General features: G+C 45.2%; 1 protein-coding gene across 1 annotated transcript in view; it reads left to right on the top strand.

The window, feature by feature from the left end:
- Tmem132d (transmembrane protein 132D) overlaps window positions 1–25,931 on the top strand; it is a 590,650-nt gene that overhangs the window by 146,324 nt on the left and 418,395 nt on the right. Inside the window, exon 2 of the mRNA XM_027413852.2 lies at window positions 12,024–12,909. Within this exon, the coding sequence (XP_027269653.2) occupies window positions 12,024–12,909 (886 nt within the window). The remainder of the gene's footprint in view (window positions 1–12,023; window positions 12,910–25,931) is intronic.

Genomic DNA, 25,931 nt, shown 5'->3' with positions numbered 1-25,931 from the left:
GAGGGTAGGCCAGTTGGGCTGTATAGTGACACCCTGTCCCAAATGAAAAAGTTAACAAAAATAACACATTGGGAAAAACTGCAAAGCTTGCCCAGTCTTCTGTCTATAGGAAGAGTCCTTTGTCTGTTTCCGATAAGAAATTCCCTTCTGCATGCTACTACTACTGCCCCCTCTCATCCCCACCCCTTTTCTCCTCGGTCCTTTATTCTTTTAGGAAATATGGTGTATGGGTTATATCACTCAATGATTTTGCCCTCAGCAGAATAGAATTATTTGTGTTTATTTTTTAAGCCACTCAATCCCTGAGCAAATTAAACATTAATATAAACAATTTAAACACTGATGAGATGTGACAGTCTGATAGTTTTAATATAAAGCCACTTAATGACACTACTTTTTTTCTGTATTCGGAGAGATTTCAGAAGAGTGCTGGGTGGGGAGGGGAGTCACTTCCTGGAGAATCAGAGACCAACAGTCAACTTAACTTCTGCATGGAGTCCTCTGCCTAGTCTCTGTCCCCAGACCTTGCTGTTGGCTCTGCAGCAGGATGCTTAGGTGTGAGTTTGAGGTCACTGACAGCCTACCCGTAAAAGCTTCTGAGTGTTTTCTCTAGTCCCCTCTATTTCTCCATTTCTTTTCTTTTTAAACGTTTCTTTTCAAGTTGAGAGGAAGGTATACTGCAATGAACAAAACAAAACAAAACAGACAAACAAAAGCAAACTCACAGCTTTCATTTCAAGGGGAATAAGAAAAAGTTTATTCTGGAATCAAATATGAGTGACCATGACCTAGAGTACAGATTCATATCTGTGCTTATTAGTTTTTATGTCACAACAAAGCAGAGTCACCTAGAAAGAAGGAATCTTAACCGAGGAATTGCCTCCATTATATTGGCCTGTGGGCAAGTCTGTGGGTCATTTTCTTGGTTAGTAATTGATGTTGGAGGGCCCAGTCCACTGTGGGCGGTGCCATCCCTAGACAGGTGGTTCTGGATTATAAAAGAAAGCTATAATCCAAATGAATCCTTCCATCTCCTAGTTGGTTTGGGTTAGAGTTTAACCACAGCATCAGGATTAAGACTATGCCAGATGGTGGTGATGCACACCTTTAATCCAAGCACTTGGGAGGCAGTGACAGATGGATCTGTGTGAATTTGTGAATTGGTCTACAGAGCAAGTTCCAGGACAGTCAGGGCTATATACAGAGAAGTCCTGTCTTAAAAAAACAAAAACAATAAAAATAAACAGAATTCAGACTAGGACAAGGCTCCCCCAAATTCTATATCACAGCAACTATTTCATGAAGTTTCTAAAGTAATAGAATGAAGGGGGTCCTGAATCAAGACACTTTACTTCAAGTTCATTTGGGAAACTTAGGACAGGTGGGGAAATGTCTGGCTGTAGATCTCAGCATTCTTAGCTTTGGGTCTGGGAGAAGGTGGCAGTCTGTTTGTAGCTTGCCAAAGGATTTACCTGATAGTCACAAGGATATTATTTCACACTGAGTTTGGCAATAAGTGGCTTTTGGGAGGCTAACATAAATCAAGATAATTTGACTCCTTAACTATACAGTCATAGATGTTCTAGTCAGTTTTCCAGTCTTTGTGGAATATTTAACACAGGTAGAGATTTTCTGGGAGCTCAGTCACAAAGTCTTCCCTAATTAACACATGGATGCTATATTAATTATAAAACTGTTAGACAATGGCTAGGGCTTCTTACTGGATAACTCTCTCTTAATTATTAACCCATAACCACTAATCTATGTATTTCCACATGGCCTTATCTTACCAGAGAATGCATGGTGAGTGCTATCTTTCTGGTCTCTACATGGTGTCCCCTTGAAGTCTCTCTCTGGCTTCCTCTGCCCCGAATTCTCTTCGTCTCATAGTCCCACCTATACTTCCTGCCTGGCTAGCAGCCAATCAGTGTTTTATTCATCAACCAGTAAGAGAAACATATATACAGGACATCCCCTATCAGTCTTCATGTTTGTGGCACAGAAACTCTAGGTTCATTCGTGAAGAGGTCTGGGGCTCTGTGCAGTTGGTTGCATAGATTTCTCATGGGGTATTTGGCTGGTTACTAACTTTTCATTTTATGCCTGGCATTGCACAGAATGTTCTCAAAACATTTTATTTTCTCAGGATAGGGTTTGAGTCACATAAATAGGAAAGTAGGAGAGGACACGGAAGTTATTTTGTATGCCCTTAAATCATCCTTTCCCAGAAACAGACTACTCTCTGTGCATCCCTTGAGCTCTGCTGGGAGACCCTTGCACCTGACTCTTGGAATCTTTCTTCCCTATGATTCAGAAACTATTATAGTTCTATAGGTGAAAAAATAGCAGTGTTGTGTACTCACTTTGTTTAGCAATGGAGCCTGGTCCCATACACTTCACTGGCAGGTCCCTGGCCTATGTGGTCAGCACATTCACACTCCACATTCCATTGTTTCCTGGGGGTTGAACTGAGGTCCTCTTGCATGCTAGGCAAGTGCTCTACTTTTGAGCTAGAACCCCAGCTCCACATGGCCGTTTGAACTATAGTCCCTTGAGAGTCCCCTGTATACATATGGTCACCAATTTTATTAGAGTGGAGTCTTTGCTGTCAAACACAAGTGTCTCTGTTCCCCAGGGTGGCTAGAGGTAGCAATGAGAACACATGGTGTCTATTTCCATGGTTTTCACACAGGAATGGATGCTTTGTATGGTGTTGGGATGGATAAACACTACAGATATTTGGTATTACTGGCATTGACACTTACAAAGGCCCTGGGTTTGCTTGGAATCTTGTGCCTGGAGGAGGACATTCAGTGTCTGGAAGACCTGGTTATGATACAGAAGAGCAGGTTTTCAAAATACAGTAAAGGGCTGGGGAGAAAGCACAGTAGGTAAAGCACTTCCTGGGCAAGCATGAGGGCCTGAGTTCAGATCCTCAGAACCCATGAAAATTGGAGAACTGTAGCACATGTTTGACATCTCAGTGCCACTGTTGTGGGTAGGAGGTGGAGACAGGAGAATAACCAAAAGCTTCCTTCCCATCCCAACCTGTTCTGGGCTCTTCACAGTGCTTACCAATGCATGGAGGCATCTTGCAAGCATTCATTTCCCAGCCTGATCTTTACTTCCCCCTTCCCCGAGAGCCTCAGCCTCCTAAGGCTAAACAGACATGGCTCCCGTGGGATCCTTGATCTCCAGCACAGTGTGACACTGACACTTATAAAAGGCCCAGTGGATGAATTGAGACAGAAATGTACGTGGTCTTGCTATATATAGCCCCACAGTCTCCAGTTGCACATTTCTTAGCAAATTACTTTTGATGCTAGTATGCTCTATGCACTGAAATGTCCATGGGCATGTGCTGAGTCCTCCATGGGAGGCTTAGGTAAAGCACAGGCTTTCCCAGTCATTCAAACTATGGCCATGTCTGAGAAGTGAAGACCAACTCTCTTCAATAAGATCTGAACCATCAACCCAGTGGCTCAGGAGAGTGTTTGTAATAACCGTGCTACTCCCTGTCTGTGAGTCTCATTCTGATGAAGGCCAGAATGCTGGCCCTGAGGAAGGTGCTGAGTATTTCCTCACCTTGTGCTCTGGGGATTCCAGAGATAGCCTCTGGAATGCTAGATTGATGTTTTCTCAGTGAAAGCATATTAAAGTGCCCCAAGTATGTCTATCACTTCTGTACTGGCATAGCAGCCTGTGGTGACTTGGGCAGCTGGTAGAGACAGAGTATCAGAAAGTGCCATCCTGAATCTTAGCCTAAGGCCCAGAGGTAGCCAGCCTTTTACTTATGTCATCTCCATCCAGGGGTATCCAACCCACAGTCCTTGTGTTGGGAGAGCATGTGTTTATTCTGCGTGGCACTGTAACATGACACCGTGTGTCTGTTTGTGTGTGTGTATGCACGTGTGTTGTAGTTGTATAGTATTGTTTGTGTGTATAATGTGATGTGTAGTTTGAATAGCGTTGTGTGTATAGTGTGTAATCTGTGTATTTGCATTGTAATATGGTGCTGTGTGTATATGTATGTAGTATGTAGTTTGTGTTATCCAGTCTGTGTGGTATGGTGTGTGTTATGTGTGTAGTTTGTGTGCAATGTAGTGTGTGTTGTATGTATTGGTGTGCATGTGTTCTTCTAGTTGGGCATTCTCTGGTTCTGTGCTCTGTGGGTGGGACACTATTTAAAATGCAAAGGGCATGAAGACAAAGTAGCTGCTGAAATCACTCAGTGACTCATTGAGGGTCATGTTGCTTAGGGCTCAGTGGGTTCAATGGGCAGTTTGAATTCTACCTTGACAACATGATACCTGTGTGGCACTTTTGGACAAGTCACCTGCCCTCTCTGGTCCTAGTTACTGTGAAGTGGAGACATGGAAAATGTGCCATGGGAGGGGCTTTGGAGACTAGCCTCCTTCATTCACTACCAAGGAGCTGCCGAACAGGGTGTTAGTAAACGTGTTATTACTATAAGAACAATTGCATAAGGAGAGGAAAGGCCACTGGTGAACTCTGGGTCAAAGCATGACTCACTCAAGCAGAAAAGCAATGGAGATTCTGCATCAACATGGAAGACTGGCTGGGCAGAGGCAAGTGAGAGGCCCCATTGGGTACAGGTGACTAGAGAGGCAGCCTGAAGCGGCCCCAAACATGCCAGTGGTCTGAGGTCTGATAAGGGAAGAATGCCTGGTGGGGTAGAAGGACATGCAGTATAGCAGGGAAGGTTGTGGGCAGTGGGAGAGCACATTGTCCGGGCTAGAAAAAGAGGGTGGGGTGAATTTGGATGGTTGTAGATACTGAGCTGGGGAACACTATATTTGTTGTTTCTGCACTCTCCTGGATCTCCTGCTGGGGTTTTACCCTCTGTACTCCTAAGCTGGAACCCTACAGGCCAGGGGACCTCTTAGGTCACATGCATCCTCCATTCATAGTTGTTAGAGTCACCAGGGAAGGACACATTGCTGTTTCCATTCCCCTGAGTCAGTGACTTGCAGCCTGCGTGTGTGGATGAGGATGTCACCAGGTTTTGATGTTCCTGGCAGAAGAGAGCTGTGGCTGTGAAGTGCTGGCTGTGGATTGGTGAGGCTGTCACATGGGGGGGGGTCTTTTCTTTTTTTCCTGCTGTGTGTCCTAGTTAGTTTCAGCTGTCAACTTGACACAGCATAGAGCCAGCCACCTGGGAAGATAGAATACCAGGTCACATTGGCTATGTCTGTGTCTATTTTGGGTATTGTCTTAATTGATGATTGGTATGGAATGGCTCAGTCCACTGTGGGTGGCACCATCTCCAGACAGCTTTATCTGGGCTCTACAATAAATCTGTCTGAGCATGAGCTGGTGAATAGGGCGGGCAAGCTAGCAGTGTTCCTCCATGGTGACTGCATCAGTTCCTGCCCTGATTCCTTCAGTGATGGATTGTGTGATCTGTGGCAGATATCTGTCCTAGGTCACGGCCTTTGACAAGGACCAGCCTCAGGAAAAAGCTTGGCTTCCTGAGTAGGATGGCCTCTAGACTCTTGGCTCAGTAGATGGCAAGCTTGTTGGATCCCCATGTGAGTTACTTTCTCCCCTGGTATCCATGAGGGATGGATTCTATAAGCCCCACTCTATCCCTAATCTGAATCCACTCCAGTTTCTTCTATAAAACAGAGGTGATTGAGTTACCAATAGGGCCTCCAGTTGGCTCAGGCCTTTGCTCTGACAAAGACTAGACAGTTCTGCCAGCTTGACTGTTGGCCTCTCTACAATGTGAGGGAGGGCTGCTAGACTTAGAAGCAAAATTCCAACGTGCCCCATATTCTTTTGTTTTAGGAGACAGAAGAAATGGTTTTGCATTGTATTTGTTTTTCTCAGCATGCCCCATTTGCTGTTTGTACTTACTAGAAACCAAACCAGAACTGGGTCCCTGTGTGTCAGGGTGTGTGTGTGTGTGTGTGTGTGTGTGTGTGTGTGTGTGTGTGTGTGTGTGTTCTCTTCAGGGGATATGGCTTTGAGGGAATTCATAGTGTGCAGGGCCCAGATTGTACCTCCTAGCTGACCCTTACTGGTCTTCTAGCTACAATAATTTCCCCTAAATTGTTTTTTTATTTAACTATGCAAAGCAGGGGATAGAGTTCTATATTTGGGTGGCTATCTTATTTCTTAAATGTATCAGTTAAACAGTGTACTCTCAAAAAATGTAAAGATTAATATATCTGTGAGTCCATTCACGAGCAGGTCACATTCTGTTCCATCAAAATCATGTCCACAATGCCCAAATGAAAGCCAATTGTTTTCCTAATGGACCACTCATTTGCTTTTATTGCGCTCAGCTCCCTATTTGATACTTGGCTCATTTTTATGTGAAATAAAATGCCGTTCTTAGATGATAGAAGGTGCCTGTCTGGGGGTTGGAATACAGTGGGTATCACAGCAGCCACTTTGTGCACTGTGGACTGAAATGGGTGCCATTTTGTAGATTATAAGGCATGGAGAGGGAGGGAGGCAAGAAGGGAGGAGAAAGATGGAGGAAGGAATTGGGGAGGGGCCATGGAGATGGCTCAGTTAGTAAAGCAATTGCTTCACAAGCTTGAAGAAGAGAGTTGGGATCCCAGCTCCTGTGTAAGTGTTGGGTGGACATGGAGGCCTGCCTGCAAGCATGTTGCGTAGAAGACTGAGCCAAGGGATCCAGAGCAAGCTGGATAGCTAGATTAACCATATCAGCAAGTTCTGGGTTCTATTGAGAGACCTTTCCTCAATGACTAGGTGGAAAGTAATTAAAAAGACTCTCAAGCCAGCATCAGGCCTTTGCACACATGTATAAATGCATACTCTGACATGCCCCCCCACACATGTAAGCATACATACACACACCATACATACTTATACACAGACACATGGCAAAAGATAAAAGAAAAAGGGAGGATTATGTTTAGTTTTCATTAAATTGACACAGGGGGAAGAGGGAACCTAAATCGAGGAGTGCCTCTATCATATTGTCCTGTGGACAAGTCAGTCCGTGGAGCATTTTGTGATTAATGATTGATGTGGGCAAGCCCAGCCCACTGTGGGTGGTGCTGCCTCTGGGCAGGTGGTCCTGGATGGTGTAAAAAAGCAGATTGAGCAGATTATGGAGAATAAACCAGTAAGCAACGTTGCTCCATGGCCTCTGCTTCAGTTCCTGCTTCTGGATTCCTTCCTCAACTTCTCTCAATGATGGGCTGTGAATAATAAGAGAAAATAAAGCTCCTCCACCCATAGACCTGTGATGTGGTACCGGACATGGAGGGAGAAAGGAAAGAAAGTTACCTGGGAACTTCAGGTCTTGGTGAGACATGTGTAGGCAATAAGCACCTGAGTTGGATACCAGGGTGAAAGACTTCTATATGGTTTGCAGACGAAAGCTGGAGTTATTTCCCCTCCAATGCCCGGCCATGACCTTTCCTTGCTTTACTATTTTCCTGAATGGTATCAGAGGACCCAGTGTGGCTGACCTGGCACCACGTAATTAGCTGCACAATTAAATTTTGTATCCCTGAGCAGCAGGGTCAGATGTTCAAAGTGGAGGTTCAGGAGGCCTGGGTGCCCAGTGCTGATGCCTGCCCTACTCTGTTTTGCCCTTTTCACCTTGGCAGTTTCTACACTGCATGGTAAACTGGCTTGAGGCTGCTCAAGGCTATCGCTCTGTGAAGCATTGGGTGTGTTTTGAATAATCAAGGTGCACCTTGTAACTAACATAAGATGTCCCTTTAGGAATCTCGTGGCCCTGCGAGGGTCCTCTCCTCTCCTCTCTTAAATCTCCGTCAATGGGATTATAAGGTGCTCTCAAGGGGATGAGTGCCTTGGCAATCCTGATTACAGTTGTGCTGTGGAGAAGAGATCTTGCAAAATCCTGGTAGAAAACATAATCTGCTCTTTAGAATAGAAATAATCTGTTATTTTATTATTAATAAAATATTAATTAATTAATAATTAATTAATAAAATATTAATAGAATATCTGTTATTATTCTATTAGAATAGAATAATCTGTTTGTGCACCAAATTGTTGATTTGTTTATCAAATATTTACTGAGTGTCTGATGTTTTCTGGATGCTGTTCTAAAGACCCCAAGTACTGTGGGACCACATGAGATCCCTATTAGGTGGTGTCCACCCTACTGGTCTGTAGCTACTCACAGGGAAGCACAGAGTGATGGGGTATATGGGTGCTGGGTAGGACACACATGGGAACATGGCCTGGTGATGCACTGTCAGTGCTCCAGAAAGAGGTTTTTACAGCAGATGTGGCCAGAGGCAGCCTAGAATTGTAACCAGGCTGATGGGGGTAGGAGTAGGGATGGCACCCAAGAGGCGGGAGGAAGCAGGAAGCCCCTTTCAGAGAACATACAGAAAATGCCTGCTTGCTCTTTGAGCTGACTGTTAGAGGGGGAAACCCAGGTGTGGGGAAAACACAAATCAGGTGCCAGTTCCAGAACATTCAAACAGACAATCCTTCGACACATCTTCTTAGGCTTGTGTAGTGACTTTACACATTTCTGTGACATAATACCACACAAAAGTTACTTAAGGGAGGAAAGGTTTATTTGGGCCCAGAGTCTGAGGGTGCAGTCCATCACAGTGGGAAGGCACAGTGGCAAGAACATGAAAGATCTGGTCACGTCACATCTGCAGCCAGGAAGCAAATGAATGCTGCTGTTCAGCGTGCTTTCTCCTTTTAAGCCCATGGAATAGAGCTGTCCACACTTGTTGTGGGTGTTTCCTCCTCTGTTAAACATTTCTGGAAACATCCTTATAGACATGCCCAGAGGTCTACCAGATGTCTATTTCCATTTCCATTCTGATTCTAACTCCATCAAGTTGCGAGTCACAATTACAGCATTCATAGTCTCTTGATTTTTAAGAAAAATGTATGTGTATGTGTGTGTGGTGTGTGTGCATGTATGCAAGTTGATATATGTGTATATATATATGTATATATATATATATATGTGTGTGTGTGTGTGTGTGTGTGTGTGTGTGTGTGTGTGGTCACATGTGCACAGACTTGATACCAGTGTCTTCCGAGATTGCTGTCCACCTTACTGAGGTAGGATTTCTTGGGGAATGGAAACCTTACCAGTTTACCTAGTCTAGCTAGCCGGATTTCCCCCAGAGATCTCCTGACCCTACTTTCTGAGTGCTGGGGTTACAGACAGGCCACTATGTCCACCTGGCATTTTCATGTGGGTACAGGGGAACTCCAACTGAATTCCAACCCTTATACTTGCAAGCAGCTTATTCCCTGAGCCATCTTTTCAGTTTGCATATTTTGCTATTTGAAAAAGAAATTCACATCCACTAAACTGTAACCTATGAAACTGTTGTTTGGGTCAGTCCAAATACACATATATTAACAGTTTTAGATAGGTGGTCTAAATGTAAATGGGAGACTCATCCTATCCTGAGCTTGGTAATGACACTAGACAGAGAATTTTGCCATTCCATTGTGCAAACTAGGCCTGAATACAGGTGTCTGCCAATCTGACCTGACTGTAAACTTGTATGCAGCATAACTTCTGTGTTTTCTGACCTGAACTGCAGTGTTGATTAACTCTCAGAAGCAAGGGGGATTGGCATCTTGCTGATTGCCCCATAAACTACATGTGACAAATCTAGGTACTGTCTGAGTTCTTAGCTGTCCCCCAATCCTATCAGATGCTGGTCCAGACTTGAGAGGGCTTACGGAGTACTTTCATGGGGGTCACTGAAACTGAAGCAGGTTGTTGGGTTGATGTCAGTGACACTTCCAAATAACTAGGATAACCAGGGCTGCTGCTGATATGGTCTGCAGCAAGGTTGGTCCAGCTGTGCCTGGACAGTCAAAGCTACTCAAACCAGTAGCTCCCTGCTCCAACGCTCTCTAAATGGCTTTTGTGAGTTTCATAATTTCTTTGTCTGGATTTTTATTGCAGACAGTAAGAGAAACTGTAAAAATACCATGATGGATTTTTAAAATCCTGCCCCCAGGAAGGATATGTTCCCTAAAGAGAAAAGAAACATGTTGTTGTTGTTCATTGGTGGCAGGATGGTCTTTACAGGATGTGAGTGTAGTGAAAGGTAGATGCTGCCTCCCACTCTTGGCTTGAGGGTGGTGAGTCCATTTCCTGTCTCTGGAGGACTCTCACCAAATCAGTTTCCAAGTCTCTTCTTCACCTTTAGCTTCACTCCAGGAGAGGTCATGGCCTTCATGTGACTGTGATCACTTATGTATGCTTGTCCCTTGTTCTTCCTCATCTTTGGCCAAAGGTCCTTCCATGATGGGTCTGTGGCTGCATCAGAAACGGCAACACGTATGATGTAGATGTGGGGTTCAGATGGTGTGTGAAAAAGTCACCCCTGTTCTGCTTCATTCTACCTGGTCCTTCAAGGGAAAACCAGTTGTTTATTTGATGAGATGTTAGTGCCCTTCAACCCTTGCTGACATCTTCCTTAGCAAAAACAAACAAAAAAAAAAATGAAAAGGATGGAGGTCAGAGCTCCATATCAGGCATCTTCCACAATCTCTCTCCACCTTATATTTTGAGATGGGATCTCTCACTGATGCTAGTGCAAACTGATTGATCTAGCCTTGCTGTTCAGCAAACTCCAGGCATCTTCCCATCTCCATCTCTCTAATCCTGGACTTAAGGCATATACCATCATGCTCAGCTCCTTTTTAATGTGAGTTTAGGGGATTGGAACTCCAGGCCTCCTGCTTATTTATTATGCTCTGAGGCTTAAGTTCCTTAAAGGTATTATTATCCTAAGGGGGAAAAAGTGATTTTGTTTGAATTTTACTTATTTACACGTTCAGCATTTATGGGTGTCAAGTGACAAGTTTTTCTACCCTAACACTAGTGACATTGTGCAGTCTCTTTTCCTATGGAGATGTAAACAGATGTTTATTCACCCCAGGTAGGACACCAGCAACCAAAGGAAAAAAAATAATTTCCATCCACACTGAGCTTGGTGAACCAACAAGTTTACTAGGATTACTCAGAGCACAGGTGACCAAAAGGCAGCTTCATTGTTACAAAGTAATCAGCATATGAGTGACAATCCACTAAACTGTGTCCCTGGAACTTTGGGCACACATTGCAGACACCTCCACCAAGGATAATATTCTCTTTTTTTCCTTTTTTTCTCCAAAGAATGGTTTTTTCTGTGTAGCCCTGGCTATCCTGGAACTCTCTCTGTAGAACAGGCTGGCCTCGAACTCAGAGATCCACCTGCCTCTGAACTCCCTAGTGTTGGGATTAAAGGCATGTGCCACCATGCTTGGCTGATAATATTCTTGCTCTGCTATAGAAGCTTGGATAGGTCCTGATATGTCTTATAATCTTGTAGATTCTTATAAGGCTTTGTGAGTTTTGTGAACCTCTTGCCTTCTAGGAAGGACTGTTTCAGTCTGGAGGAAATACCCACCCAACACATTTATTCTATCTATTGTGTGCACATGCATGTGTATATACATATGTACTTAACATATGTTTTCTTTGTGTGCCACACACATGTGTGTACATGCATGTGGAGGTCAGAGGTCAATATCTTATGTCTTCTTCATCAATATTTCTTCATGTTGTTTTGAGGGGGGGTCTGTCACTGAACCTGGTACTCACTGTTTAAGCTAGATTGGCTGTCTAGTGAACTCCAGGAATCCTCCCTCCTGTCTCCATCTCCCCAGCCCTGTACCACCGTGTTTAGCTATTTTTTGGTTGTGAGCCTAGCCTTTAATTGCTGAGCCATCTTTCTAGCCCCCTCAGCTTCTTTTTAATATGGGTTCTGGGAATTGGAATTCCTTCCCTTTTGCTCGTGTGGCAAGATCTTTGCCAACTGAGCCATGTCCCCTAGCCCCTTTACATATATTTTCTATCCATTGAGTCGGTTCAAAGAAGAAACACTGGATAATTCAGAATGGCATCACAGGTTCAAAGATGGGCGTTGGGTGGTTACCGATGTGCTCTTGGAGTCTGCAAATCTGGTGTCCCAGGATCACTAACACCTGCCCTCGGTTCCTCCCAACAGTGACGGAAGGCCGAGGGATCCTGGAGAGCATCCAGCGGTTCTCACTGCTGCCTACCTACCTCCCGGTGACCTATCACATCAACAATGCCGATGTGTCCTTCTTCCTGAAGGAGGCCAACCAGGACATCATGCGCAACTCCAGCCTGCAGTCTCGGGTTGAGTCCTTTCTGATCTACAAGTCCAAGCGACTGCCGGTGCTCAACGCCAGCTACGGGCCCTTCTCTCTTGAGCAGGTGGTGCCCCAGGACTTGATGCTGCCTTCCAACCCATTTGGATTCACCAACACATTCTCCCTTAACTGGAGGCTGAAGGCCTACATCTTGCAGGAGAAGGTCTACTTGAGCCATCCCAAAGTGCAGGTGCTCTTCCACGTGGTGGGCAGAGACTGGGATGACCACAGGGACGAAAAGCTACCCTGTCTGCGGGTCTTTGCTTTCCGAGAGACCAGGGAGGTTCGGGGCAGCTGCCGGCTGGGTGGAGCGCTGGGGCTGTGTGTGGCCCAGCTGGAGATGCTGCCTGGCTGGTTCAGTCCCCCTACCGTTGTGTCTGGGCGCAGGAGGCCCACAGAGCAGCCAGAAGGGAGCCCCGTAGAACTATATTATGCTGTACAGCCAGGAGATGAGCGAGGGGACTGTGCCAAGGAGGACTCGAGGAAGGGTGGTGGTGCTCCAGTGGGCCACAATGATGTTGATGAATCCAGTCCCCCTTTGCACAGAATTGGAAGTGTTTTCCTTCGTGAGACCCCCAGCAGTCCACCTCTGAGGGAACTGCGTTTAGATAGCAACGTGGCTGTTCATTATGTCCCCAAGACTGTGCGACAAGGAGATGTACTCACCTTTCCCATTTCCGTCTCCAGGAACTGCACAGAGGATTACTTCACACTGAGGTGAGCAGGTTCCCAAATCCGTCTATGGCAGCCCTGAGGGTCCAGCCCGGCTGCTGCATGGAGCTTCTTTCAGATGCTCACATGCTATGTTCTCACTGTGGCATATAAGAGCTAGTTTGATGGTTCTGGTTGTCCACTTAATTATGAACATAGGGTGTGTGTGTGTGTGTGTGTGTGTGTGTGTGTGTGTGTGTGTGTGTGTGTAGGGGGACTGTACATATGTCTGTCCATGAATACAGAGGCCACAGGTCAACCATGGGTGTCCCTCTTCAGATGATGCCCACCTGGGATTTATTTTGGTACAGGGCCTCTCACTATACTGGAGCTTTGCTGGTTAAACCAGTTGGTTGACCAGTGAGACCCCTTCTCTCTCCACCCTCCAGCATTTGAATCAAGAGACCACACTTGTTCCATATCCAACTGTTTTACATGGATTCTGGAACTCAGACTCAGGACCCCATGTTTTCATGGTGAACACTTTACTGACTGAGATCAGAATATGTTCTTTAAGGCTTAGTGTGTGTGTGTGTGTGTGTGTGTGTGTGTGTGTGTGTGTGTGTGTCTATATCTGGGTATGTGCACGTGAATGTAGTACCTATGGAGGCCAGAGGGGGGTATCAGATCACCTGGAGTTATGGGTAGTTGTTAGCTGTCAGATGTGGGTTTTAAGAACTGAATTAGGGTACACTGGAAGAGCCAGCAAGTGCTTTGAACTAAGGAGCCTTCTCTCCAGGACCATAAAATAGTCTTTTAATGTTAATGAAACTCCCAGGCTGTCATAGAAGAGCCAGGGATACTGTCAGGATCCCTTGACCTTTGTGGTAGGTTTATCAACAAGCTTTGGGACATGGAGCATTCCCCAAATCAGCCACTTCACAATTAGGTTTTTAAACACCTCACTGTTTCAGCAAATCTGCAAATGGTGGTGACAGTTGTCAGGGAGGATGGAGAACGTGGCTCTGCCAACTCAGAAGCTATTCCAGACAGACAGGCTCTAAGTATAAAGTGGTACCAGCCTCAAAGTTATCACTTTGTTTCTCCCTGGAAATAGAATGCAGTGTTTAAAAAAGAAATAAAGGAGCGTAATGGGTGGGGAATATATGGTAGGATCTTGGATATCTTATGTAAGGTTGTAGCAAAGAGGGGACATTTAAAAGAAGCACTTTGCACTTTAAAAAAATACTCTGGAATTTTCTCTGAAACATAATATGTAAGAGGAACTTGCCTTGTGTCAACTGTGATGTAACTAAAGACTTAGCTTCATTTTAAATGTAGATAAATCTGATTGTAATAATTAATTAGGACAAGCATTGCTAGTCAATCAGTAGTGTACCAGCAGCATGACATGACTTGGCCTGCTATGCAACAGGTTACTTGTTTTCTTTTTGATTTTTGAATCTATTTTTCATTTTTACTGTGTGTGTGTGTGTGTGTGTGTGCACCTCATGAGTGCAATGCCAGCAGAGGCCAGAAGAGGGCATAATAACCCCTGGAGCTGCCTGATATGGGTGCTAGGAACTAAACTCTGGTCCTCTGCAACTTAAGAGCGTCAAGTGCTCTTAACTGTTAAATCATTTATCTCTCCATCCCCAGACACATTAATTTTATCATGATCCTGTAGAATATGAATGTAACTGCATGTGGGGTACATGCTGCCTGTGGATTTTCAAGTTTATTAGCTACGATCTGGTTTCAGGTTCTCATCCAGATTTGTAGCCTGCCTCCCTCCCTCCCTCCCTCCCTCCCTCCCTTCTCTCCCTCCCTCCCTTCTCTCCCTCCCTCCCTTCTCTCCTTGACTCCATTCTCCTTATGTTTTGTTTAGGGGTGATGAGTTAAGGAAACAGATTACTCTTTTGTTTTAACTCACAAATTTAAGTTGAGTTGATTCTTATCTGGCATCAGGGTTCCTTTTTAATTCTTTTTAATTTTGACTAAAGCAATGAACATTAGAGAACAGCATTTGTCTAATGATTGAACTTGGTTCAAACTGGGAGGTAAAAACCTTAGCTTCCTGTTCTGTGCATCTGGGGATTAGCTAAAGGGGTGGGGGTGGTGGGATGGTAGAAAGACATCTATGGAACTCTGTCCACAGCTTGTGTTTCCAATATGTCCATCTGGCAAACACATTTCACTGTGGCTGGCCATAAGCCATGATCTGCTAGTGTGTGCTTCAATTTCCAAATTCAGTAGCCTTCCACAGCATCTTTAAAGAAGTGCTTTGCCTGGAAACCACTGGAAGAGTTGGCCTCTGCTATAATCCATACCATCCTCCCTTGAATGTCCATGCTGATCATTGGCTGGTGGTTGGATTCCTGATTCAGGAGTTGGATCTCACTGTCCCCTGGACTTCAGTTTCAGGAAGTGAGATTATCTAGCCTTTTCTGGAAGCATCTCATATATGGTTGGGTTTCACAAAGGCTTGGGATCCCTCCTCCATCTGTAATATAGTCTTGGGTAAGATCAGCTCTCTTAGTTCTCCAACAGAACCAAAAGGCATCCCCTTTGTTGGGCCGCACAGCCCATGCGGTTAGGCTTAAGCCTTTGAATATTCAGAAACAAACACATTGAACCCTTGTACGTTCATTGGCTCTGGTTGTACATCAAAGATTGAGTGGTTTCAGGTACAGTGAAAATATACATTTATTCAGAATCCATTCATTATAAACTTTTCTTTACTTTTGCAAATTTTTGACATGTATTCAATGAAATATACCTACTCTACATTTCCCCCTTCAACTCCCACCATGTCCCCACAACATACACCCTCCCAACTTCTTGTCTTTTTCCTGTATAGCCTACTAAGTCCGGTTAATGTCATGGGTATATGCATGGGGGTGGTATCATCCACCAAAGCATAGAAAACATACCAATAGGATTATCCTCAAAAAATAGAATGAGCCGGGCCGTGGTGGCACTCAGGAGGCAGAGGCAGGCATATCTCTGTGAGTTCGAGACCAGCCTGGTCTACAAGAGCTAGTTCCAGGACAGCCTCCAAAGCAATGCAGAGAAATCCTGTCTTGAAAACAAACAAACAAACCAACAACAACAACAAAGAATGGTTCTTCCTCTCCTAGCAGCTATCGATTGCCACTAGCTCCAGCTCCTCAGTTGGGGGTGAGCCCTGGAGACTTCCTCCTTCATCCATGCTGTGACTTCTGACTGGATTGATCACATACAGGTAATCACAGCTTCTTGGACTTCACAAGTGTAGTAGCTATGTCATGTTTAGAACACAGCGTTTCACAGCTCTCCTCCCCATCCTTTGGTTCTTACATCAGTCCTGTATCCTCTTCTATGATGTTCCCTGGGCTTGAGTGTATGCTTGCTACACACTTAATATGCTCCAATCTTGAATGTATCTAACCTGTTTAAATAAGTAGGCTTGAACTTGGTGATGTGGTGAGCCTGTCATTTGAATCTCCATACATAGGGTTAGGCTTTTCTGTGCCTGTGACCTCAGGGTAGATGCTGTGGAGAATGTATGACGGGCTGGGGTTTCTATTTTGGGTGGAAGAAATTATAAGTATGTTTTAAAGAGCTCTCTCTCTCTCTCTCTCTCTCTCTCTCTCTCTCTCTCTCTTTCTCGTGTGTGTGTGTGTGTGTGTGTGTGTGTGTGTGTGTGTGTGTGTCTGTGTGTTTAGAGGTGCAGGGGGTGATTCTCAACAAGAAAGCCCCAATAGACAGCTTGACAGCTTGTTGTGTGGCAAAATCTATCCAACCCTGCTGCTCTAGTCTTGAAGCTCACATTGCAGAAGAAAAGCAAGTGCTTTCATTTCATGGACATCCAAGTTCCTTTGAATCTCAGAAAACGTTTCCTTCCCATGAAGAACTGAAGCACCCACAACACTGTGGCCTTTGCTCTGAGATGCCACCCACCATTCCTTTTCCCATCTCCCTCCCCACAGGACACAGGCTTCAGAAATCACCAGTGCCCAAATGCCAAGCTGGAGAAGACAAACATGGGGACCCTTTCTCTCACCCCACCAGCTGTTCCTTTATGTTTCCCCTGTAGAGATGGAATTTCTAAGAAGCCCTGGTCTTCAGGTTGGACTAGGGCTTGAGTCAAATATTTGATCAATGTCAAGGAAGCCCATGTGGAAGACAGAGACCAGTGCTATAAAAGGCAGAACTAAGACAAATCGGGGCTCTTCCTATAGTCAGGGCCATTCTTAAGTTCCTTGAATGAACAAATTCCTCTCGATAATGAACATTAGCAAAACCACTTAGAGCTTGCGGTAGACTGACTCTGCAGCTGTAAATACTAGATGCCCAAGAACTCTTTGACAGCCTTGCATCCACCACTTCATCATATTTAAGATGCTTTGGGAACTGGAGAGATGGTTCATTTAGGAAAGTGCCTGCCATGTGAACACAATGGACTGAGTTAGATCCCTAGCACCCACAAAACATGCCATATATGGTGATGTGTGGTTCAGTGGCCAGCCAATTTAGCTGAATCACAACGCTTCACATTTCATGAGACTGTCTCAGTAAGGTGGTTGGCTCCCGAAGAACAACACCCGAGGCTGACCTCTGACCTTCACATGCATGCTCACCTCCCACAAACATGCAGGCATGCACACATATGCATAAATGTTAATTAAAACTAAAATATCAAAGCTGCTTTGGTTTAAGCCTTTCCAGGGGATTTTCTTGCTAAGAAAAAGACCTATAAAAGAGAAAGCAAAGGTATAAAAAAGAATATTTGACATATCTTTGGGGAGTCAAGATTGAGATGGGCCTGGGAATGCCCTTCAGGTGGTGTATTCAGGTCAGGGTTCTCTAGAGGGAACTTATGATTTATTAGAATTGTTTACAGGCTGTGATCCAGATAGTCCAATGAAAGGTCCAAGGATCCAGTAGTTGTTCAGTCCATGAGACTGAATGTCTCAGCTGGTCTTCGGTGTGTGCTAGAATCCTGAAGAAGTGGGCTCTAATGCCAGTGAAGGGATGGGTTTTCTGGCAAGATCAAGAGTAAGCAGGCAAAGAGACCTTGCTTCCTTCTTCCCTGTCTTTTACATAGGCTGCCAGCAGAAGGTGTGGCCCAGACTAAAGGTGCATCACCCCACTTCAAAAGATTCACATTAAAAGTGGGTCTTCTGACTGCAAATGATTTAATTAAGAGAAAAGAAAAAGAAAAAAAGAAACTTCCTTACAGGTCTTCCCACCAGCTAGGGTTGTAGTTAATTCCAGGTGTAGTCAAGCTGACAATCAAGAACAGCAGTCCCAGGCAGCAAGCTGCTTTGCAGAGGACTGGGGGCTTTCAAGAATGATGAGTTGGACGGTAGTTGGTCTGTAGTTGGTCTTGGGCTTCATTCAGTCCCTCTGGGATCCTGTGAGTTGATCTCCACCTAGCAGGGCATCTCTTAATCTAGTTTAGGCAGAGGAAGCCAATTTGAATCCCAGAATATTTCTAGTTGTAGGATATACATCCCACCATGGCTAACTTAACAAATGGCTTCCTGTGTGGTTACTGAGGAACTCAAGGATTAGTAACTGAGGAAGGGTGTTGACAGAGTGGAAAGTCTGGCTGGGGAACAGAGGTTGGCACTGACACATACTTTTCCCAGCTGTCATCATGAGTCCTCCAGCAGCTCCCTGCCATTGCTGTACCAAGCAAGGGCCCTCACTGAGCCCCCTGAACTTGAATAATTCCTTGCCAGATCTGAGGGGCAGAGAGGGGACAGGCATGGCTTTACAAGAAGTAGCTCTGAAAGTTACCTTGTTTTGAAGGACAAGACATTTCCTTCTTATAAAATTTCGGGAGTAGGGGGACTCTACTGAAGAAGATGGCTTTGGGATATGCCCACACTGTCGCTGTAAATTCCCACTGATTTCTGTTAAACTCCTACATTCTAAGAGTGCATGACTAGGGCACACTGAACCCATGACCATGTCAGAGCAGGGAGATCAGGCTACCCTCTTCAGTGGCCAAGCAGGAAGCACACTCTGCATTTGCTATAGCAAAGAAATTAACTGAGTATGGGCAGTGAACACTATGATCAGGGAATCCAGGGGAGTTAGAACTAGGTCACATGAAAGATGTCTGCTACAAAGTGTTGAGTTGTTGTCCCCACCACAGGCATGAGGACACTAGAACTGACAATGAATGATGATGGTGATACTTACGGTGATAACGATAATAGTGATGATGGTGATGGTGGTGATGATGATAATGGTGACTAGGGTGATGGCGGTGGTGGTGGTCATGACAGTGACCATGATGATGCTAGTGATGGTGAAGATGATCGTGATGTCGGTGACAAGAGTGATGGTAATAACAATAATGATTACAATGACAATGGTGATGCTGATAATACTGGTGATGATGGTGTTGTTGATTATGATGGAGGTTGCTATGATTGATGATGATGATGATGATGGATGTGAACCTTGGACCCGTGTGACTCTACATTCTTCTTTTCCATGCTGTATATAGTGTTGCCTGAGCCTTTTTTTCCTATGCAAACACAGCCTCTGTTGCACTGAAGCCAGTTGTGTGTAGTCTGTATCCACCAGGAGCCTTGGGAATGATGAAGCACATACTCAGACCACTCCCACTAAGGGACTTGGGATAAATACATTTGGAATGTGCAAGTTTCCCCTCCTTTCTGTCTGCCCAACCTCTAAAGGGAGTGGAAGGAGGCTGGAGAGTAGAATCCCTGCACTCTTCTGATGAGAACCAGCTGGCTAAATAGAAGAGGAACATACTATCCACAATCCTTTTGTTCCCCTAGAAAGTGAGTCAGGGCAACTTCTGGGGCCTCTGTGGGGGATGAGTCTTATTTATTCAATTCTTATTTATTCAGGAATGAGGGCAGAGAATACAACATTTGTAGTGGGAACAAAAGTTGCTAATGGGGGGTAGCTATATGAGCGATGGTGGCCTTTCCTAGTGCTCCTGGTGTTACATTAGTCATAGCCAAAAAAAAAAAAAATAGCACTTTCAGATAAAAAGCATTGTGTTTACCCAGGAGGACCACTGGGCACACAAGAGAAAGAGCACAGCTCATGAAGTCAGGCGTCATGGGCATCTGCCTGAGTGCTGTGCATCCCTCCTGTGCATCTTGGAAGGGTCCTTGAGACTCACTGAGCCCCAGTTTCTGGGTACCTTCCTTGTTCAGGTGTTGCAGAGCACAAACAAAGAGCAAGGGGAACCTTAAGCACAGGTTGGCAATAGGTTCAATGCTCAGTAGATCAATGCAGCTGACCACGAAATACAGGGCGTCGGGGGAAATGCAAACAGACAACTTAAGGTCACTTTGAACTCCCAGCATCGATTCTCTTTGAGAGTCCGCTGGTAAGTACATAAGTAGCAGGTTTCCTCTAACTTCAACTTCAAAGAACAAATACGGAAAGGAACATGCTGGAAGCCACTTAGGAGGCACTTTCTTTGATAATAACTCCAGAGGTGTCCAACCCAGCATATTCCAAGGTGAGATGCTACAATGAGTTGGGCCTCGGCTTCCTTCCCCTTCCCTACATCTGAAGATATAAAACACAAATTTATTTTTATTTTTTCATTTTCAGGTGTGCGTGGCACATGTGTGTGTTCACGACTGTTTGCATGTGTTGATGGGTATATGGGTGCACATATATGTGCATGTACATGTATGTGGGGATCCAAGGCTGATGCCAGGAATCATCCTCTATTGCTCTTCCACTGATTCAAACCCAGCGCTCCCCAACAAGGTGAGACTAGCTTGCCAGTGTACTCCAAGGATCCCCTGTCTTCCAAGGCTGGAATTACAGAAGGGCTGCCATGGTGCCTGGCATTTATGCAAGTTTCTGGAATCCAAACTCCAATCCTCATGCTTGCATGGCAAGAGCTTTAGCCACTGAGCAGTCTCCCAGCTCTGCGGATTTATTTTTAAATACAACAAAAGCCATAGTTTTGAAGGAAAGAAAAAACTGGGAGTGGGGTTGGCTAAATAGTGAGCCAGATGTTTGCATGTCTCACCTCTTCTCCTTCCTAAATAGTCTTGTACAAAATGAGAGTGGTGGATTGGAAATGCCTGTGTGTGTTTTGGATACTCCTCCCATTGAGGAATAGGGCCAGATCCCCTCTTTCATCTGCACTGGTCTCTGTCCCTGGGAAGAATGGGGCAGATGAGCCAATTTTGAACTTGAGGACTTATAAAAAGTTTGGCCTGCCACTGTCATCCCCAGAAGCACGTAGTCTTAAGTTCCCAAGCCACTGTGTGACAGGCTCAGCTCTCTCTATATAGATGTTGGTGGCCTCATTATTTGGCCCTCTGACCCTCTCAAGATAGGCTTCCTATGTTTTTTAACCCTTGAACTGTATCTGCACTCTCCCAGGTGTTTTTGTACCCCTGTCGTGGTACAAAACTTAGTGTGGTCCTCACACTAAGTGTCCAGCTTAAGTTAGTCTCTTGGTAAAGTTGCTGCTAATTGAGCTGTCTCTGACTGGTAAGTTTAGTAAGACATGTTTGCCCATGGAAACAATTATCCTTTTATGGCCTGATCACCTCGGCATTGCAGAGATGGGATAGAGCCAGATGAAGGAGGGGGTTGTCATCTCTCTGGGAGCCAGGAGAGAAGGGCCATGAGCAGCTTGAACTGACCCTAGCCAAGTAGAAGATCGAAAGTAAGGTGAAACAGCTCAGCACATGGAAGAGACCCAGAGTAGCCAGAAGAACTGGGAGTTCAGGGTAACCTCTGCTGTGTGCTCAGTGTAGGAGTCTGGGGGTACCTGCACTGCTGTGTCTCCAGCCACTCCTGTGTCCCCCTTATCTGGCTTCTTTCCCAAGGACCTTCCCATGGCTGGAGGCTGGATCTTTGTCTGTTCTCTGCTCTAATTGCTTTTCTCTTTTCCTGTGAGCTGTGGTAGAGTGGGGCCTTCTTCCCAGGTACCTTCCACTGCAGAGCAGGGACTTCTGGGAGCTGAAGCCCAACATGTCTCTTGACGGAATGATTTGCATAGTTTAAACCAAAAGCCATGAGGCATATAAAGGTATAGGCTGGAATGCTGTCCACACCATTTGGGAACGGGTCTCTCAGTGGCTTGGGGCTCTGCAAGGCTAGGCTTTGCTGGCTAGTAAGGTCCAGGGATCTACCTGCCTCTGTCTCCCCAGCTCTGCAGATGGAAGCCTTGGGTCATCTTTCAGGGGTAGTGATGCCTCTGAGACTCTCTGGTCACATCCATCAGAAATCTTATCCAAATGCAGTTTCTCTCCCTTGACACACTGGCCATGTGAACTAGATCATTCCAGATCTCCATCCTGCCTGTGAGGTGTTAGTTTGGAAAACCATAGGGTTCTGAGTGGCACCCTTGGCTCTAATTTTCCCACCACTGCTCCCTCTTGAGCTGTGAGAACCCCAGATGGCTCCAGTCTTTGCCAAATACTCTCTCAGCCCCAGTCATCCTTGGCAGAGATCACAGGGGAACTGTCATACCCTACCCGCTGAGTTCTGGATTCCTTTTCTAACCTTGGGGAACACCGTTGGGGCTGACAGTTTTCAGTCACTCTGCTGTGTTTTCACTGGGTCTCTCATTACCTCTACCATGCTTGTGGGAGTCACGAGTATTCAATAGATGGGAATATTTATCCACTGCATAGAGGCTATTGAAAGAACAAAAAGCAGCAGAGGATGTAGGGTCCCTAGGATACTAAACCTGACGTGTTCAAAGCCACCAGGATACATAGCAGGGCCAGCTGTGGTCTAATAAGACATGCTAGAACCTTCTGGACTAATATGGCTTTTGTAATACCTACAACAAACGCAGAAACAGTTTAGTCCTGGAATGTGCTTTCTTTAAAAAAGGACAATCCATTTTACTACTTTTAATTATGTGTCTATGTATGGGTATGTACACATGGCTGCAGTGCCCACAGAGGCCAGAAGATGGCATTAGCTCCTATGGATCTAGAGTTACAGGTGGATGTGGTGAGCTGTTCAATGTACATGCTGAGGACTGAATTTGGGTCCTCTGGAAGAGCAGTCCACACTCTTAACTTCTGAGCCACCTCTCCAGCTCCCTGAAATATACTTTAAACCAAGAATTATGCAAACAAAATAACCGGGTTTGCTACAGTGGACATAACTTATTGGTCAGATATCTTTTGTGAACCTAGCCATCTATGTACAGCGAAGCTTCTGACATTCTTTAAGTAAAATTGCAGTGTCACCTTTGGCAGGAGGGACATTTCTGAAGCCTGCCAGGATTTCTCGTAAGCTGTTGAGAAATTGTCCTTTCGAGAACCTATTGCAGGGCCTTGGGGGATCCAAATTTACCACTCGCTATTCTTTCCATGAATCTGGGGCTGTTTATTATAATTCTGATTTCTGAACTCTGTATGTGTGTGCATACATGTACACATATATATGTGCTGGTGCATGCAAGTTCATGTGTTCAGGGGTGTCAGAAAGCAATCTCAGATGTTAACATCTGGAATGCTGTCCACACTCTTTGGGAAAGGGTCTCTCAGTGGCTTGGGGCTCTGCAAGGCTAGGCTTGGCTGGCTAGTAAGCTCCAGGGATCTGCCTGCCTCTGTCTCCCCAGCACTAGGATTGCATTCTTCCAGATTCTTAAACATTAAAGCAAAGAAAGTTCAAGAGTTTTCATTTCAACTGCTGTAGGAGATGAAGGGCCATTTCTTGTCTTTGTCACCATGTAAGAACCATGAACACGAGAATTCTGTTCACAATGCTGATTTGTGACTGTCTTCTGGCCTAGAATTGGTTCCCTTCCCCTTGTGTCTGTTTTCAAAAACAGCAAGACTTATTTTTCACAGTCTGTTGCCTGGTGTCAGGCAAGATTCCTTTTCTCTAACTAGCCTGCTTCTGACCTTTGAACTCTTGAATCCAGCAATAGGGCGCCCTCAGAGGTGAAGGGCACACTGGGTAATGGTACCTGATGGAAAAGCAGGAAACTGAGCTGAGTCCCATTTGGCTCTGGAAGCTGTCTATTGCTCTTACTGGCAGATATGTATATTGATTTCCAGCCTGGATGGGCTGCTTAACCCTATAGCTCTGCCTGCCCTGTCTCTTCCTCCCTGGGTCCTTGGATTCTTTGCAACACATCAAACCACACTCCTGCCTGGTCTGTAAATTGCTGGTCACAGAGATAACTTTTCCCAAATTCAAGATTATTATTTATTACTGACAGTTTTCAAGCCTGTAGATGTAGAGAGAATGGGACCTTGAGCCCATGAGCCAGTTACCCAATAATAAACAGCTGTGCTATCCAGGGTGTCCTGTCTCAGGCCACCACGGTGTTTTTGAAAATTAACTTTAGAGGGTTAGAGAGATGGCTCTGTAGCTAATGAGTACTGGCAGTGCTTATGGAGGACCCAGATTGGATTCCCAGAACTTACATGGCAGCTCGCAACTGTTTGTAACCATTCCAGGGAATCCAGCACCCCCTTGTGACCACTTTCAGTATTGCGTGCCATAGTGCATGGCTATTCTTGCAGGCAAAACACCAAAGACACAAAATAAAAGAAAGGAAGGGAGGGAAGGAGGGAAAGAGGAAGGGGAGAGAGAGGGGGGAAGAGAGAGAGAGAGAGCTTGAGAGGAGATATACAGAGGGTACCTATGGCATTATTCCAGTGTTGTGGCATTTTCATAAACTGACTACAGTGATAGAGAGTCACTTGTGGCTGAATGAGGCAGAGAGGGATTTTTGTAGAGCCTTAGGGGGTGATTTGTTGCCCCATAATGATGGTCACATGGATCCATGTGTCTATGCATGTCTTAAGACTCCTAAAAATATATGCTAACATTTGTATACCCACATACCTACCCATCTCTGTGTTATGTGTCTTGTCTGTGTATAGATGGCATGGTTTTGTAGATTTATGAGGACCCAAGAAACTCTTACAATGTGACTTTAATTGTAAGTAACGACATAGGTTTTAACTCCATCTTGGATCACTGATGTCATGACGTGAGGCCTCAGTTGCCCCCTATCTGCCATTCTATAGGAGTCAAATCTTTCACATTTAGCCAGCAGACAGGAAGTAAGAGATGGAAGACCATGATGGAAGTCTGCTTTATCCTTGAGTGGCAAACACTTTAGCTTGAATGCCCTGTGGAAACCAAGGTCTGGCGGGGAGAGTGCCTGTCAATCTCTCTTTTCCCCTCCTTGATTTATATTTGATCTTCCACCCAGCTCCAGATCCCTTTAGCAGGGTCTATATCCTCCTAACTGGTTGCTACCTCAAATGTTTATTTTCATACTTACGTTGTCACTGTTAGGTGGTAATGCACTGGAGAAGCCTGTGTCCCATAGTCAGAACCACAGCTTGGATCTTCCTGGTCCTTATGACATGTGTCGCTCAGCTTTCCTTCTCTGTAATAGGTTAAGAATATACTTAAGTGGAGGAAGGACTTATTTGGCCCATTGTTTTTAGAGATTGCCATCTGTGGTCCATTGTGTTGGCTGCTTTGGGGCCAATGACAAGGCAGAGAATCATTGTGGAGATGTGGGATTGACCATTTCTCACATCGTGGGGATCAGGAAGCAAAATGTGAGCCGAAAAGGTGGGTGACCCTGGAGACCTACTTCTGTTTCACTAGGCCCTGCCTCCTCCTAAGGCTTCTACCTTGTCATCCCCACACACACCCTGCCCCTTACAGCGCCATCAAATAGGAGGAAGCCTTTAGTACAACAGTTTGAGGGGACCTTCAAGATCCAAATTATTGCCACATGTCTTTGTGGTGATCTGTTCTTGCCTTGTTACACACCCTCTGAGTCCACCAAACCCCTGAACTGTGCTGTGCTGAGCTATGCTTCCTTGTCCACTGGATGTAAACTAGCTATTGTTTATTATAATATCAGTAATGGCGCCTCTCCCTCTGCTTTGCCTAGGTCCATCCTCTCTTGGTGAGTGTGTGCATACAGCATGGTGCTTTGGGGAAGCGACTCATAGCCTCACTGTGTCTTCCCTTTATACCTCAGTACCCCTGACTTTTCACTTCCCACTGTCACTTGGCTAATTGCCCATATTCAACTTCTGTTCACTTGCTTCAAACGAACAGTGCTCCGTGGGTGCTGA

This window comes from Cricetulus griseus, chromosome 4 (assembly GCF_003668045.3).
Source record: "Cricetulus griseus strain 17A/GY chromosome 4, alternate assembly CriGri-PICRH-1.0, whole genome shotgun sequence".
NCBI classification, from domain to species: Eukaryota; Metazoa; Chordata; class Mammalia; order Rodentia; family Cricetidae; genus Cricetulus; species Cricetulus griseus.
This window is presented reverse-complemented; position numbering and strand designations above follow the sequence as displayed.